Genomic DNA, 17,950 nt, shown 5'->3' with positions numbered 1-17,950 from the left:
GTTTAAGACTTATCTCGATAGCCACATGAATGGAGTGGGAATGGAGGGATACAAAAGAATGGTCTCGTTTGGACCAGGGAGCGGTGCGGGCTTGGAGGGCCGAAGGGCCTGTTCCTGTGCTGTATTGTTCTTTGTTCTTTGTTCTTCGGACTGTATTTAATTAAACGCTGGTTAATCCGCTGAAATCCCGCCAGACAACTAAACTTGGAGATAATTTGTTGGTATTTCCTGTGTTTTGGGCAGGAATGATCTGAACAGAGGAATGACCAGATGAAGAGCGCAATGTAATGTTGCAGTGCGGCTGTCAATCAGTAACTGAACTGGACGAGGCATATCAATACCGTGGCTGCGACATGAACAGGTCAGAGACTCTGAATCCTGCGGCGAGCAACTCGCTTTCCCATTCCCCAGAGCCTGCCCACAATCTACAAGACAAATGTCAGGAGCATAATGGAATACGCTCCATTTACCTGGATGAGTGCAGCTCCAACAACACTCAAGAAATTGAACACCATCCAATGCAAAGAAGACGGCTTGATTGGCAGCCATTCTTCAAACATTCAATCCCCCCAACATCTACCAACTGTGCGCACCATCTGCACCAGATGCAATGTGTCACCAAGGCTCCTTATATAGCACTCAGGACCGCTACAAAGGGCAGCAGATACATGGATACACCTGCATCTGGACTTTCCCGTCCAAATCACTCTGTCGTGACTTGGAGATATATAATCGTCACTTCACTGTGGCTGGATGTAAACCCTGAAACTCCTTCTCTCCCTATACCACATGGACTGCAGCGGTTCAATAAGTCAGCTCACCACCACTTTTTCAAGGGCAATTAGCGATGGGCCCAGCCAGCAACACGCATATCCCGTAAAATGAATTACAATATAACCCGTTTCCCTCTCCATAGATTTTGCCGGGCCTGCCCACCCTTGTCACCAATTTCTGTTTTTATGCCTTTCATATACCTCTCGTTCGGCCTCTGATATTTGGGTAAGCGTTCTCCAAGGCGGCCTTCACCACACACGACGGCACGGAGTCGCTGAGCAGAAACTGATAGCCAAGTTCCGCACACATGAGGACGGCCTCAACCGGGATATTGGGTTCATGTCACACTATCTGTAATCCCCACAGCTTGCCTGGACCTGCAGAGTCTCACTGGCTGTCCTGTCTGGAGACAATACACATCTCTTTAACCTGTCTTAATGCTCTCTCCACTCACATTGTTTGTATCTTAAAGACTTGATTAGCTGTAAGTATTCGCATTCCAACCATTAGTCTGTAAATTGAGTCTGTGTCTTTATATGCCCTGTTTGTGAACAGAATTCCCACTCACCTGAAGAAGGAGCTTCAGGGTCCGAAAGCTTGTGGCATTTGCTACCAAATAAACCTGCTGGACTTTAACCTGGTGTTAAACTTCTGACTGTGTTTACCCCAGTCCAACGCCGGCATCTCCACATCATGTCTATTCTCTCTCCACAGACGCTGTCAGACCTGCTGAGATTTTCCAGCATTTCGTGTTTTGTTCCAGAAACATACTGCACCCACAATGATTTACTGATAATCGTGTTTGTTACAATGAGGGGGCCATTTGAATAGCACTTGATTCCACAAAAGGAAATGACATGATATCCAGGTTTATCCGTGCTGCAGGTTGAGGGAGGAATGTTGTCCAGGACAGTGGGAGAGCTCTCTTGCTCCTCTGCAAATGGAAATGTGTAGGTAGGTGGGACACACTTACTCAAACTGTACAGATTTGGTAAAATACTGTGAGATAGTGAGAACTATAGTTCAGAAAGCCCACCAACGCCTCTACTTTCTCAGCAGACTAAGGAAATTTTGCATGTCAGCTACGGCTCTCACCAACTTTTCCAGATGCACCATAGAAAGCATTCTTTCTGGTTGTATCACAGCTTGGTATGGCTCCTGCTCTGCCCAAGACTGCAAGGAACTACAAAGGTTGAGAATATAGCCCAATCCATCACGCAAACCAGCCTCCCATCCCTTAACTCTGTCTACACTTCCCATTGCCTTGGCAAAGCAGCCAGCATAATTAAGGAACCCACGCACCCCAGACATTCTCTCTTCCAACTTCTTCCATCAGGAAAAAGATACAAAAGTCTGAGGTCATGTGCCAACCGACTCAAGAACAACTTCTTTCCTGCTGCTGTCAGACTTTTGAATGGACCTACCTTGCATTAACTTGATCTTTCTCTGCACCCTAGCTATGACTGTAACACAACATTCTGCACTCCCTAGTTTCCTTCTCTATGAACGGTATGTTTTGGCTGTATAGCATGCAGGAAACAATACTTTTCACTGTCTGTTAATACCTGTGAGAATAATAAATCAAATCAAATATGTGTTTATGATAAGATTAACACAAATTATCACATCAATCCTTTAACATTTAAGGATTACTGAGGACCTTCAAAAACTGTCAGCAACAGAAAAGGACAGTCTGATGAAGGGTCACCCTGACTTGAAATGTTGGCTCTATTCTCTCTCCATAGATGCTGTCAGAGCTGCAGGGATTTTCCAGCATTTTCTGTTTTAGTTTGAGAAAGGGACAGTGTGTGTGGAGAAGTACAAAGTACACAACACAGAGAAAATGATAGGCTCCGTTATTCCAGGTATGTTTTAATATTCATTTTATTGATTTATAAAAACAGCTGAAAAGGGATAAACTGGCTCCCAGAATAAATAACCACTGATGTCTGTGTGCAGTATCAAACTCAGGAATCTTTTCACTGGATAAGAGAGGTTCAGAGAGTATTGTATTCAATTGTTCAAACTCCGAAACTGCAGAGATAAAAATAAACATCCTTGTGCTGAACAAGACCCTAAATTTAAAAAGGAATGATGTGAAGGCAGTGCAGAGTGAATGTTCAGTTTCTCAGAGAACCCAGACTCAGATGGTAGGTGATTTTCACAGTAACTTCATTGCACTTGTGACACTAATAAATAAACTGGAATCAATAATTTCATTGCCAGCCTTGTTGGCAAACCAAGTAAACTGAACAAATTGAGGGCTAAAGCAAGAAGGGCAACCCCTGAAAGGGGGATCACCTGAAACAAAAACAAAGTACAAGTGAGATGGCACAATGGTTAGCACTGCTGCCTCACAGTGGCAGGGACCTGGTTTCGATTCCCGGCTTGGGTCACTGTCTGTGCAGAGTTTGCATATTCTCCCCATGTCTGCGTGGGTTTCCTCCGGGTGCTCCGGTTTCCTCCCACAGTCTGAAAGACGTGCTGGTTAGATATATTGGCCATGCTAAATTCTCCCTCAGTGCACTCGAACAGGCGCCGGAATGTTGTGACTTTCACAGGGGATTTTCACAGTAACTTCATTGCAGTGTTAATGTAAGCCTACTTGTGACACGAATAAATAATATTAAAAAATGAAACTTAAAACATCAAATCAAAAGGTGAGTAAAAGGGTCAATAACACAGCCCAGCCCTGGCGGTGCCCAATGAACGTGGAAGGCTTCAATGGTGTCCATGGACACTGCATGCTCCCTCACCAGGGACACCCGGCTGTGAATATAACCTGCCCCATGAATGTTGTGAAATGTCCAATCCACTGGCGGGGTGAAAGATAGAGAGGTGGACTGCAGCGCGACATCGCTGGCGGGTTATCCACAGATTTGCAACATTGTAAACGTGCTCAATCAGGCATGATGGAGATGGCGATGGAAGGAATTCAGGCAAATTGACCATGAAGGTAAGTAAAGTGTGTGGTGGTATGTCGGGGTAGATGGGGGGGGGGGGGGGGGGGGTTGGGGGGGGGGGGGTGGGGGGGGGGGGTGGGGGGGGGGGGGAATACAGTGCTGTGAATGTGTCTGGAAAGGTGAGTGGTGATCAGCTGCAAGCAGGATAACTCATTCGCATTCTGAATATAAACTGTTGGAAGAGACAACAAAAACAAAGAACTACATTTATATATCCTGCCTTTTATGCTCCCGTGCTGTTATCTGTGGATAACTCACCAAAACTGATCATATTCATTGTTGTACTGGGGGCATCACTCAGTCTCTGCACAATGTGATAATGACTAAATCATTTATTTCTGTGATGTTGTTTGAGAGATAAATATTTGCCGGGTCACCCGCTATCACTCACTTCAATCTAGACTCTCAGCCACTTCCTCTGATCTGGTTTCAGTTATTTACAGCTATTTGGTGATACAGAACTTGGATATTGCTGTAAAGTTGGCGAGACTTTTCCTCCTCTGTCCATCAACTGACGAATGCATAATAGCCAAATCTCAAACGAGCACAAAATTTGTACTATGGAGGCAGCGAATCAGTCACTTCTCTGCGCTCTGCCCGATGTTCACTTCCTTGGACAGAATATCTGATAAATTATCGAACAATGGGAAACTGCAATTTCACTGAGTTTGCGTCTCCCCCAAATTCCAATTTCACCCCCAGTTTTCCTTCATTTTGGTGTCTCTGGTCTTTCACTCAATCTCTGTAAATTGAAGGAAACATTTTAAAATCATGGTTGCCTGGACAATACTTCACTGCAGTGCTGCCCTCTGAGTTTTACTCTGATACTGTGTAGCTTCTGGACAGAACCTCTCTCCCGAGATGAACTCCATCTGTCTTTGGGCTTTGCTGTAAATTCCACAAGAGCTGCTGTTTTATTTAGTGAGACTGTTTCTCTATTGGACCCTCCTCCTCTTCCATTGACCCCTCTCCCACCGCCCATCACCCTAAACTGTTCTCGAACATCTTTCTTTCCTGTGTTCCATCTGCCTCACATTGTCCATGGTTCACTCTCCTCATGCTATGTCTAATTCCTTTACATACCCACTTTCATAAAAACCTTCCCAAAAATACTCACCCTTCACCCTCTGTCCTTGCTACAAAATCCTTGAGCTTTCCTAATCCCTGAAATCCATCTCTGTATTCCCACAACTGAAACATTGGATGGGATTTTACAAGCTTGGTCGGACGAGACCGGAAATTCCCGCCCGAGGTCAACGGAGAGTTGTTGGGCCCTCGCCCGCTCCGATTCCATGTGGGTGAGGTGGTAGAGTTCCGGTCATCGAATCTAACCAAGTTTTCATCAGAAGCAGAGACCCGGAATGAAACAGTTTAGAAATGTCCTTCCCATTGAGAGTGAATCTCGAACATTGTCTCTCCTCCTGCTCCCCAATCTCACTCCAGCCATTGACATGGTCAATAACACAATCCTGCAGCATCTCTACTCAATTCCCTGTTCACTGAGACTCTTCTTACTCGGTTCCACATTTGCCTCATTGGTCGGGGCAATCACGCACAAGAAGTCACAGGTATAGGTTGAGGGGCAGTCGATTTAAAACTGAGATGAGGAGGAACTACTTTTTGCAGAGGGTGGTGAATTTGTGGAACTCGCTGCCCCTTAGCGCGGTGGAGTCTGAATCATTAAATGGTTTCACATTTCTGATAAAATAATGGGTTTATTAAAATGGGAACAGGTGGGGAGGTGGATTTGAGACCAGGGAGGGATCAGCCATAATCTGATGGAATGGCGGAGCAGGCACGAAGGGCTGAATGGCCTAATTCTGCTCCCAGTTCCTATGTTCCGAGACTAGCTTTATATTGTAAATATATTCATTACGATTAAATTCAAACAGCAGAGTGTTGGGGTGTTTAACCCATGAATATTATATTATATTAATATTGGATGGGAATAGAGGGGTTTTAGTTCAGTTGGGCAGCTGTAATTTTCTTTGTTCTTTGACCCCAGAACATTAGCCTGGGCCTCTGGATGACTGACCCAGGGACATTACAAACACGAAATAATCTCCAGAGAAATGGCAGCCTCTTCCTTCTCTCTCTCTCTTTACCACCTCTACTGCACCTTCCACTCTCCTCTTGTACTCCCACCCTCACTCCACACTGAATCTTCCTTCCTCACTCTGTGATCAACATCAATCCACCTCACCCTGTTCCTATTTCCAGTGAATCTCGGGTTTAAATCCGGATCTCTTGTGTTTGAACCCTCGAGTGGCAGCAATTCAGAACCCGAGTGAGCATGTTAAAAAAGGAAAAAGATTTTGAATAAATCACAGCAAGAAATTAAATCACTGACTGTGTTATTGTAACTCTCCCCCAGCTCCAGCCTCTCTGACTCTGGATCCGAACACAGCGAATCCCCGGCTCATCCTGTCTGAGGACCGGACCAGTGTGAGAGACGGAGACAAACGGCAGCCGCTCCCTGGCACCCCGGAGAGGTTTGATTCCTGGGAATGTGTCCTGGGATCAGAGGGATTCACATCAGGGAGACATTACTGGGAGGTGGAGGTGGGGGAGACAGAGTGGAGTCTGGGAGTGGCCCGAGAGTCTGTGAACAGGAAAGAGAGAATCTCCCTGAGCCCTGATTCTGGGTTGTGGAGCTGTTTCCCGGAAGAGGTTATTTTGCCCTCACCTCCCCCTCACTGACCCCTCTCACCCCGAGTGTGAATCCCCGGAAGATCGGGGTTTTCCTGGACTATGAGGGTGGACAGGTGTCATTTTACAATGCGGACAACATGTCCCATCTCCACACTTTCACCGAGAGAATCTTTCCCATCTTCAGTCCCGGAACTGAATGGCGACGGGGAAAACCTCGGTCCCCGCTGCGGGGTTAAAGGTCACTTACCGATCCATCCCATAATTTCACACCGTCTCCCTGCCTCCTGCCAGCTGTAAACTGATGAGTGTGGGTCTCAGTCACGGGTGGAGAGAGAAGCCAGGTTAACATTCCGGGTATAAACCCTGTGTGGGAACTGGGAATTGAAAGATCAGCAAGGATCCCTTAGGGCTGCGGGAAAGAAGGAAGGGGAGAAAAGAGAAATAGAAGCTCAATTGTAGAGAGGAATTTACTGGGTAGAATGAGCTGTGAACTGCAGGAACCCGGTGACCTTCCTGCCTGTAATGTTGCTCTAGAGGCAGCAGGTGGCGATAGATGACAAGGGCCATGTCCAGAATAAGTGGGAATCATCTTCGGAATGAGAGCTCTGTCATTCAGGAGAGATGATGTGGAGATGCCGGCGTTGGACTGGGGTAAACAGGAAAAAGTTTAACAACACCAGGTTAAAGTCTAACAGGTTGATTTGGTAGCAAAAGCCACTCAAGCTTTCGGAGCCCCACTCACCTGAAGAAGGGGCTTCAGGCTCCGAAAGCTTGTGTGGCTTTTGCTACCAAATAAACCTGCTGGACTTTAACCTGGTGTTGTTAAACTTCTTACTGTATTCAGGAGAGAATCAGGAACCTCTTTGGTACATGGGACAGATGGTGGTAATGTCACCAGAGCTGACAGAGAAACCCAGGATAATAATCGCAGGACAGAGGTTCAAATCCCACCACATAATTGCATAAATAAATCTGGAGTATAGATTTTTATTTTATTTATTAGTGTCACAAGTAGGCTTACATTAACACTGCAATGAAGTTACTGTGAAAATCCACAGGTGTCACCACACTCCGGCACCTGTTCCGGTGCACTGAGGGAGAATTTAGCATGGCCATGACACCAAACCAGCACGTCTTTTGGACTGTGGGAGGAGACCCACATAGATACGGGGAGAACGTGCAGTCTCCGCACAGACAGTGACCCAAGCCGGGAATTGAACCTGGGTTCCTGGTGCTTTGAGGCAGCAGTGCTAACCAATGTGCCACTGTACCACCCCAACCAAAGTTATTTGTGGCAACCTCATAGGGAAGAAAATCTGCCATCTTCACCTGGTCTAGCCTACCAGCCCCACCACGATGTGCTTAACTATTAACTGTCCTGTGTAACGGTCCAGCAAACAACTCAGTTCAAAGGTAATTAGGAATGGGCAACAAATGCTGGTGCAGTCATCGATGTACGCATCCCATAAAAAAGGGAATGGAAATGTGGAACATCAGGGTAGAAAGTGATTCTGTAATTAAGGCCTAAAAGGTCGGGATATATTCGGCACAACTTGTGGGACCGAAGGGCCTGTTTTGTGCTGTAGTTTTTCTATGTTTCTAAATGGAGTTGCTGCACAGGGGCAACCTTACTGTATTTGAATGGAAAGAAAAAATGGGCTGAATGTCCCACTCTTGTTGAGGGGCAGGATGTTTCGGGGAGATGTGAGGAAACACTTTTTTACCCAAAGGGTGGTGACGGTCTGGAATGCATTGCCTGGGATGGTGGTAGAGACGGATTGCCTCATGTCCTTTAAAAAGTATCTGGATCAGCACATCATAATATTCAGGGCTATGGGCCAAGTGCTGGCAGATAGGCAGATGTGGAGGCTTTGGAGAGGGGACAGAAACAATTTACCAGGATGTTGCCTGGTCTGGAGGGCATTAGCTATGAGGAGAGGTTGGAGAAACTTGGTTTGTGGACGGAGGTTGAGGGGAGACCTGATGGAAGTCTACAAGATTATGAGAGGCATGGACAGAGTGGACAGTCAGAAGCTTTTTCCCAGGGTGGAAGAGTCAATTACGGGGGGGCATAGGTTTAAGGTGCGAGGGGCAAGGTTTAAAGGAGATGTACGAGGCAGATGTTTTACACAGAGAGTAGTGGGCGCCTGGAACTCGTTGCCGGGGGAGATAGTGGAAGCGGATATGGTAGTGACTTTTAAGGGGTGTCTTGACAAGTACAAGAATAGGATGGTAATAGAGGGATATGGTCCCCGGAAGGGTAGGGGGTATTAGTTCAGTCGGGCAGCATGGTCGGTGCAGGCGTGGAGGGCTGAAGGGTCTGTTCCTGTGCTGTAATTTTCTTTGTCCTTTATTAGGTGGGAGTTCAGGTGTTTCTCATATGTAGGTGCGGACTCGATGAGCCGGAGGGCCTCGACTAAGCTGTATAATTCTATGATTGTTCCAACTCTGTGTGGTTTGGATCTCACCACCAAAGGTGGAGCAGGGGAGTTCTCCCAGTTTTCTGGTCAGCATTCCTCTTTGAACCAACAGTGGCAAAGAGAGATTAACTACTCACCCATCTAATTTTGATTTGATTTATTGTCACGTACTAGTATGCAGTGAAAAGCATTGTTTCTTGCGCACGATACAGTCAAAGCAACCATACATAGAAAAGGAAAGGAGAGAGTGCAGAATGTACTGATACAGTCATAGCTAGGATGTCAGAAAGATCAACTTAATGCAAGGTAGGTCCATTCAAATGTCTGATGGCAGCAGGGAAGAAACTTTCTTGAGTCGGTTGGTATGTGACCTCAGACTTTTGTATCTTTTTCCCGACGGAATAAGGTGGAAGTGAGAATGTCCGGGGTGTGTGGGGTCCTTAATTATGCTGGCTGCTTTTCCGAGGAAGTGTAGTCAGTGTCAATGGATGGGAGGCTGGTTTGCGTGATAGACTGGGATATGTTCACAAAGCTTTGTAGTTTCTTGCAGTCTTGGTCGGAGCAGGAGCCGGACCAAGCTGTGATACATCCGGAGAGGATGTTTTCTCTTGTGCATCTGTAAAAATTGGTGAGAGTGTAGCAGACATGCTGAATTTCCTTCGCCGCTTGAGAAAGTAGAGGTATTGGTGGGCTTTCTGAACTATAGCATCGGCGAGGAGGGACCAGGACAGGTTGTGTGTGATCTGGACACCTGGAAACTTGAAGCTCTCAACCATTTCGACTTCTTCCCGTTGTTGCCGACAGGGGCATGTCCTCCAGTACGTTTTCTGAAGTCGATGATGGTGATGTGTGTAACAAGGCTGTTGCATTTTCCTATGTGAGAACAGCGACTATATTTATGAGTGAAGCTTTGCGGGTGCAGCAGGGTTCTGGGATGGGTTGAGCTGCTGCAGAAACGCACACGACTCCACCTGCTGGAGGAACAGCAGCACAGCAGGAAAGTGTTTCCCACTGAACAGGAAACTGAGTGAGAAAATACACCGTTCCTGCCGCACTTTTCATCATGTGGAGATGCCCGCGTGGGACTGGGGTAAGCACAGTAAGAAGTCTCACAACACCAGCTTAAAGTCCAACAGGTTTATTTGGTAGCACAAGCAACCACAAGCCATTTGGTGGCTTGTGCTACCAAATAAACCTGTTGGACTTTAACGTGGTGTTGTGAGACTTGTTACTGCTTTTACATCACCAGGGGATGCCTTAAAGTGTTTTCCAGTCAATGAAGTATTTCTTGAAGCGTGCTCGTCCTTGGAATGCAGCAGTCAGTTTGTGCTCAGCAAACTTCCAAAAGCCGTAACATGACAATGATCAGATAATCTGTCATGTTGTGATGTTTGTGGGGAAGGGGGTTGAATATTACCCAGGCTCGGGGGACGATATCCTTGGTCTTCAAAATAGTGCCAAGCTTCCTCCTCTATCCAGTCACTTGTTATTTGGTGAATCTTTGGTGTGGTTGAGTCCAGCTCATTATTCACAGCTCATCCTTACCCGCACTGGCCTGCAGGTGTTACAGATCCATAGCATGTGGTTGACTCTGTTCAAGGACAATAAGGGATGGGCTATAAATGCCCACATCTCATGAATGAGTAAAAAAAATCTACTTCCAATTTGTAACCCAGTAGGTGGGTTTAATCACCAAAGCTCCTTCACCACCCAGCAACTCACCAAGCCTCCAAACCCATCACTCCCCATACCCGCCACTGGCCACCCCAGCAACACACACTCCCCATAACCCCCCCCCCACAGACCCCCCAGCAACACACACTCCCCATACCACTCCCCCCACAGACCCCCCCAGCAACACACACTCCCCATACCACTCCGCCCACAGACCCCCCAGTAACACACTCCCCCACAGACCCTCAAGCAACACACACTCCCCATACCCCCCCACAGACCCACCCCAGGAACACATGCTCCCCATACCCGCCCCACAGCAACACACACTCCCCATGCCCCACACATACCCCCAGCAACACACACTCTCCATAGCCCCACAGACCACCCAACACATTCCCCCCATATCCCCCAGCAACACACCCCCCCATACCCCCCAGCAACACATACTCTCCATGACCCCCACGGCCGCAGAATGGATACACAGCCCCCAATATTTCCTCCACAGTTCCCCAGCATGGGTACTCAGCCCCCCCCATTTACAACACACACCCAGAACCCATGCAGTCGCGGCCCCAGTGCTGCTTGAGGCTTGCCCTGAGCTGCAGCACTGCCACTTCAGAGAGTTTCCAGCCCATCCAACATTAGCAACTGTCTTTGCTGCTGCCAGCACTAGGACCCAGGGTCAGCGCTAAGACCCGGTCCGATGCTGAGAGGCCGAAGTGGAACTCTGTGAATAACAGCAACCCCCCAACACACTCGCAGCCCCCCCAATGCAAAACACAACATGGCCGCCTTGAAATAACCCCCCCCCCCCCCCGCCCACCTCAGCCGCATGGAGCTTTTTGAAAGCAGAGACTGACCTCCTCGCTCACCGTCTCGCTCTCTGAATGCGACTGTTCCACTTGAGGTGTTTTTCTCACTGATTCCAGCTGGGACGGGGTGAGCTCTGTCCGGGTGGGGGACGAGGTGAGCTCTGTCCGGGTGGGGGACGGGGTGAGCTCTGTCCGGGTGGGGGACGGGGTGAGCTCTGTCCGGGTGGGGGACGGGCTGAGCTCTGTCCGGGTGGGGGACGGGGTGAGCTCTGTCCGGGTGGCGGACGGGGTGAGTTCTGTCCGGGTGGGGGGACGGGCTGAGCTCTGTCCGGGTGGGGGACGGGGTGAGCGCTGTCCGGGTGGGGGACGGGGTGAGCTCTGTCCGGGTGGGGGACGGGGTGAGCTCTGTCCGGGTGGGGGACGGGGGTGAGCGCTGTCCGGGTGGGGGACGGGGGTGAGCGCTGTCCGGGTGGGGGACGGGGTGAGCTCTGTCCGGGTGGGGGACGGGGTGAGCTCTGTCCGGGTGGGGGACGGGGTGAGCTCTGTCCGGGTGGGGGACGGGGTGAGCTCTGTCCGGGTGGGGGACGGGGGTGAGCTCTGTCCGGGTGGGGGACGGGGTGAGCTCTGTCCGGGTGGGGGACGGGGGTGAGCGCTGTCCGGGTGGGGGACGGGGGTGAGCGCTGTCCGGGTGGGGGACGGGGTGAGCTCTGTCCGGGTGGGGGACGGGTTGAGCGCTGTCCGGGTGGGGGACGGGGTGAGCGCTGTGCGGGTGGGGGACGGGGTGAGCTCTGTCCGGGTGGGGGACGGGGTGAGCTCTGTCCGGGTGGGGGACGGGGGTGAGCTGTGTCCGGGTGGGGGACGGGGTGAGCTCTGTCCGGGTGGGGGACGGGCTGAGCTCTGTCCGGGTTGGGGAGGGGGTGAGCTCTGGCGAACCAATGTGAACCAATCGCCTTACGAACTACTCGAAATCCCGCCTCCCTCACTATGACTCAGAGGAGCTTTGACCAATCGGCTTTCAAATCCTCCAGAAATCAGTATTCATGCTCAGAGTGACAGGAGCGCGAACCAATCGCCTTCTGGGCTTCATGAAACCCGCCTCCCTCAGTCTAAGGGCCCAATCCCCTTCCTGACGCCAAGAACACCCGCTTCTTCTCTGATTGACAGTTATAGCGACCAATCGACAGTCCCTCCCCGGAACCGCCTCCCTCAATGGAAATGACAGCCACACCGACCAATCAGCTTCTCCATTCCCCGGAAAACCTCAGCCTTTACTCTGACTGACAGGAGCTCTGAGCAATCGAATTCCATATTCGCGAGCCCCGCCCTTCACTGTGAATGACAGGCGTGCTGACCAATCGCCTTTCAGGATTCCCCGAAGGTCCGCCTCCCAAACGTTCCTGACAGGCGCTTTGACCAATCAGCTTCCAGACTCCCCGGAAACCAGTTTTGTTCGATCGAAGTGATGAGTTCTAACCAATCACATTCCCAGGATCTGGAACCCCGCCTCCCTCACTCAGTGACAGGAGCTCCGTCCAATCGGCTTCCCCATTCCCCGGAATCCCGCCTCCCTCACTCAGAGTGACAGGAGCTCCGGCCAATCGGCTTCTCCATTCCCCGGAATCCCGCCCCTCACTCAGTGACGACACAAACAACATGTCGAGTTTCTGCTTCTTGGATTTAATGATGAGCTGTGGAATCTTTGAGAAAAACTGTTTCTATTCCAGTGATTCTCAGATTGTTTTGTTTGAAGAATCATTTTACAAATGTAACCATGGAGCCCCCAATGTAAATTATAATTCTATATAATAACCACAATATGAACAGGTTCCATCAGTTTACAGCTGGCAGGAGGCAGGGAGACGGTGTGAAATTATGGGATGGATCTGTTAGTGACCTTTAACCCCGCAGATTGTCAGCGGCGCCGAGTTTTTCCTGATAGTCCATCCCGGATTGAAGATGGGAAAGATTCTCTCAGTGAAAGTGTGGGTGAAAGTGTGGAGATGGGACATGTTGTCCGCATTGTAAAATGACACCTGTCCACCCTCATAGTCCAGGAAAACCCCGATCTTCCGGGGATTCACACTCGGGGTGAGGCGGGTCAGTGAGGGGGAGGTGAGGGCTGAATAACCTCTTCGGGGAAACAGCCCCACCATCGGCAGCAACATAAAATCAAACAATCTTCTTGTATTCAGCCCCACAACCCAGAATCCGGACTCAGGGCTCGGGTCGATTCCCCCTTTCCTGTTCACAGACTCTCGGGCCACTCCCAGAATCCACTCTCTCTCCCCCACCTCCACCTCCCAGTAATGTCTCCCTGATGTGAATCCCTCTGATCCCAGGACACATTCCCAGGAATCAAACCTCTCCGGGGTGTCAGGGAGCGGCTGCCGTTTGTCTCCGAGTCTCACAGTGGTCCGGTCCTCAGACAGGATGAGCCAGGGATTCGCTGTGTTCGGATCCAGAGTCAGAGAGGCTGGAGCTGGGGGAAAGTTACAATAACACAGTCAGTGATTTAGAGAGAGGGGGTGGGGAGGGGAGAGAGTGTGAGGAGTGAGGAAGAGAGGAGAGAGGTTTGTGAGGGGTGGGGGAGAATGAGGGGTGGGGGAGAAACAGCAGGAATGTGATGGGTTCATGGAGCCAGAGGGAGGGGAGAGGAGTGGGAAGAGAGCAGAAAGGAGAGGCAGGGAAGAGGGGAGAGGGTGAGTGACAGAGAGATAGGGAGGGGGAAGAGAAGGAGGTGGAGGGGTGCAGTTGGGAAGAGAGAAAACAGGCAGTAATGAGAGGGACTGGAGGGAGCAGGAGGATAAAGAGGGAGAGAGAGCGGGATGAGGGAGAGGGCAAGTCAGAGTGGGACGTTTTGAGTGGAAGCAGGAGGGAGAACGGCAGAGCAGATGACAGGGATTGGGAGAGTGGGTGAGAAAGAAAGGGCAGAGAAGAGAGAGCATCTGGAAGGCAGGTCGTGTGGGAGGCTGTGAGACATCAAGGTGGAGGGGGACAGAGCTCAGGGTGGCAGAGAGAGTGAGAGAGAGCATGAAAACAAAAGTGGGAGAGTGTGAGAAAGAGAAACGAGGATAGTTAATGAGAGCAAGAGCGTGGGAGGAAGAATAGGATGGTGTGAGAGAGAGTCGGAGAGAAGAGAGAATGTTGTGTGGGATCTTCTAGATAGTTTGCCCAGTTAAAACGCTTCATTTTAAGCTATTTCTGCCTAATGTAACTAATTGTGCTGTGCTTTAAGCTAACTTCAGCTAATTTGGTCACATCAGCTTGAAATTCTGGGTCGAGCCTGGAGACTTAGTTGTATTCTCTGAAAGTACAATGTACAGAAGCTTACTCATGGTCACAGAAACAAGTTGTTGGTGCAGCTGGAGACTGCTTATACGAAAGTAATCTTTATTTCGCTTTCTGTAAAATGCTTATAAAAGACGCTTAAATAAAGGAGTATTTACTTTGGACCAGTCGTGCTCAAGTTTATTCTGAAGAAATAAACAGACGCTTCCGTGTGAAAGACAGGATGGGAAATAAAGCAGGAGGGGCAGGGAAGAATGTGGGAGAGAGGGAAAGGGGAGAGCGTCTGAAGAGAGGAGAGTGAGGGGGAGAAGTATTGCAGAATGATGAGGGAAGGGGATAGGAGGTGAGGTGGAGAGAAATTTTGCGTAGATGGGGGAGAGTGGGAAGGTGCTGAGGGAGAGTGGGTGGGGAGCAGGGTCAGGGAGCAGGAGGTACAAGTGAGTGCCCGGCAGAGAGATGGGATGGTTGTGGGGAATGGGAGTGAGATTGCGGGACAGATTGAGTTTCAAGTTTATTATTGTCACAAGTAGGCTTAAATTAACACTGCAATGGAGTTGGTGTGAAAATCACCACACTTCGGCGCCTGTACACTGAAGGAGAATTTAGCACGGCTAACCAGCACGTCTTTCGGACTGTGGGAGGAAACTGGAACACCTGGAGGAAACCACACAGACGTGGGGGAGAACGTGTAGACTCCGCACAGACAGTGACCCAAGCCAGGAGTCGAAACCGGGTCCTGAGAGGCAGCAATGCTAACCACTGTGCCACCGTGCCACCCAAGGTAAGAAGAGGAGAGGAATTAAAGAGGGAGAGACAAACGGAGAGCGGGAGGTGAGTGAGAGAGGGAGAAAGGGGAGAGAGAATGTTGGTGGAAAGAAGTTAGCGGGGAGAAGGGAGGGTATGTGAGTAGAGGAGAGCATAAGGGACAGGGAGAGGAAGGAGGGAGAGACAGTGGGGTTGGGGAAGGAGAATTTGAGAGAGGGAAGACAGACTGAGAAGAAGAGTGGGAGGGAAGGTCAAGGTTGAGGAGAGAGGGAGAGGGGACAGAAGTGGAGGAGAGAAAGCTGCAGAGAGCGGGTGGGAGGTGATATCTCTGTGAAGCATCGTGTAGATGTCACTGTACAGATTGTACACAATCCGAGTCTGTAAGATATCACACAAAAAATCAATTCCAAGAACAAAAGAATTCAGAACAGGAGTAGGCCATTCGGCCCCTCGAGCCTGCTCTGCCACTCAACAAGATCATGACTGATCTGATTGAATATTGTCAGTGCTCCGGCCTCCACTGCTCACTGGGGTAGAGAATTCCAACACAAATCACCCTCTGACAGAAAACAAAATCTCATTTCTGTATTAAATGGGAGATTGCTCATTTTCAAACTGTCCATTGTACAAGACGCCATCGCAAGGGAAACATCCACTCAGCATCAATCCTGTCGAGTCTCCTCAGTGTCTTCTATGTTTCAATAAGATCACCTCTCATTCTCCTAAACTCCAATGGGTATAGGTCAAACCTGCTCAGGCTTTCATGATAACATAACCGCCTTCATCCAAGGAATCAGTCTCTAATTCAATGGTAATTTCTTATATTATCTATATTAATCATTTGGATGAGGGAAGTGAATGTACTATTGCTAAGGTTGTGGATGGCACAACAATAGGTGGGAAGGCAAGTGGTGAGGATGAGAGTCTACAGAGGGATTTAAAAAAAATTAGTGTGTGCGTGAAAGCTTGGCAGATGAAAAATAATGCAGGAAAATGTGAAGTTATGCACATTGGTGGGAAGATAAAGGAGCTGGATATTATTTGAATAGAGAAAGACTGCAGAAAGCTGCAGCACAGTGGGATTTGGGATCCTTGTGCAAAGATCACAAAAAGCTGGCATGCAAGTTCAGCAAGTGTCAGGGAAGACAAATGGAATATTGACCTTTATTAAAAAGGGAATGGAGTATGAAAATAGGGAGGTCTTGCTAAAACTGTCCAAGTGACTAGTTAGACCACACCTGGAATACTGTTTTCATCCCCTTACCTCAGAAAAGACATACCAGCATTAGAGGCAGTCCAGAGAAAGTTCATTAGATTGATTCCAAATATGGAGGGATATGTTTATCAATCGAGGCTAAGTCGGATGGGCCTGTACTCATTGGAGTTTAGAAGAATGATACAGATAGGATTCTCAGGGGGCTTGACAGCTTGGATGCTGACAGGTTGTTTCCCTTTGTGGGAGAGTCCAGGACCAAAGGGCATATTCTCAGAGCAAAGGGTTGTCCATTTAAGACAGAGATGAGGAGGAATTTCTTCTCTCAGAGGTAGTGAATCCTTGGAACTCTTTACCGCAGAGAGCTGTAGAGGCTGGGACATATCTTTAGGGCTGAGATAGACAGGTTTTTAATCAATAATGGAATCAGGGTTATGGAAATAAGGTGGGAAAATGGAGTTGGAGGATTATCACATCAGACCAGTCCTGATCTCATTGAATGGCAGAGCAGACTCAATGAGCCGAATGGCCGACCTCTGTTCTTGTGTCTTATGATCTTATGTAAGGAGATCAAAATAGTGCACATTACTCCAAATGCAGCCTCACTAAGGCCCTGTACCCCTGCAGGCACAATTTTTATACTTGATTCTCCTTACAATAAACACCGACATCCCATTTATATTCCTAATTACTTGCTGTACATGCAGACTAACGTTTTGTGATTTTTACACCAGGACATCCAGATCCCTCTCTACCCGAGAGTTCTGCAGTTTCTCGGTGTGATACCAGACCAGACCCCAAATTTGTTACAATATTGGATGAGGCTCCATATTTTGTTCGATTCAGAATAGGAACAATCAATATTTTTTGGTGCACAGAGCAAATTTGAAATCCCAGTTACGAAAGAAGGGTATAAAGCCATAAGATTCCATAATTTGAAAGAAATACAATAATTTTAGAGGCAGCACCAAGGCATAATGGTTCGCACTGCTGCCTCACAGCTCCAGGGACATGGGTTCAATTCCAGCCTTGGGTCACTGTCTGTGTTGAGTTTGCACGTTCTCCTTGTGTCTGCGTGGGTTTCCTCCGGATGCTCCGGTTTCCTCCCCACTCCAAAGGTGTGCGGGTAGGTGGATTGGCCATGTTAAATTGCCCCTTAGTTTTTGTGTGTGAGTGTATGCCCTGTGATGGATTGGTGTCCCGTTCTGGGTGTACCCTGCTTAACTCCCAGTGCCTGTCGGGAAAGGCTCTGACTCCCCAGGACCTTGAATTAGAGTAAGTGGTGAAGTGAGGAATAATTTTTGTATTAAAGAATCAATGAAGCGAACAATTAATACTATATAACTTACACATAAATAATGAACGAGGTTAGCATGAATTAACAGG

The 17,950-nt window shown here is 48.9% G+C and overlaps 1 protein-coding gene across 1 annotated transcript in view; it reads right to left on the bottom strand.

Annotated features, from left to right (window-relative positions):
* Window positions 1–17,950, bottom strand: part of LOC144497632 (uncharacterized) — an 81,866-nt gene that overhangs the window by 40,765 nt on the left and 23,151 nt on the right. The window contains exons 6-7 of the mRNA XM_078219074.1: window positions 13,193–13,777; window positions 342–425 (exon numbers count right to left, since the gene is read on the bottom strand). Coding sequence (XP_078075200.1) covers window positions 342–425; window positions 13,193–13,777 — 669 coding nt within the window. The remainder of the gene's footprint in view (window positions 1–341; window positions 426–13,192; window positions 13,778–17,950) is intronic.

Source organism: Mustelus asterias, chromosome 8, assembly GCF_964213995.1.
Source record: "Mustelus asterias chromosome 8, sMusAst1.hap1.1, whole genome shotgun sequence".
Taxonomy (NCBI): domain Eukaryota; kingdom Metazoa; phylum Chordata; class Chondrichthyes; order Carcharhiniformes; family Triakidae; genus Mustelus; species Mustelus asterias.
The sequence above is the reverse complement of the archived record's forward strand: the minus strand, read 5'-3'. Positions and strand labels throughout refer to the sequence as shown.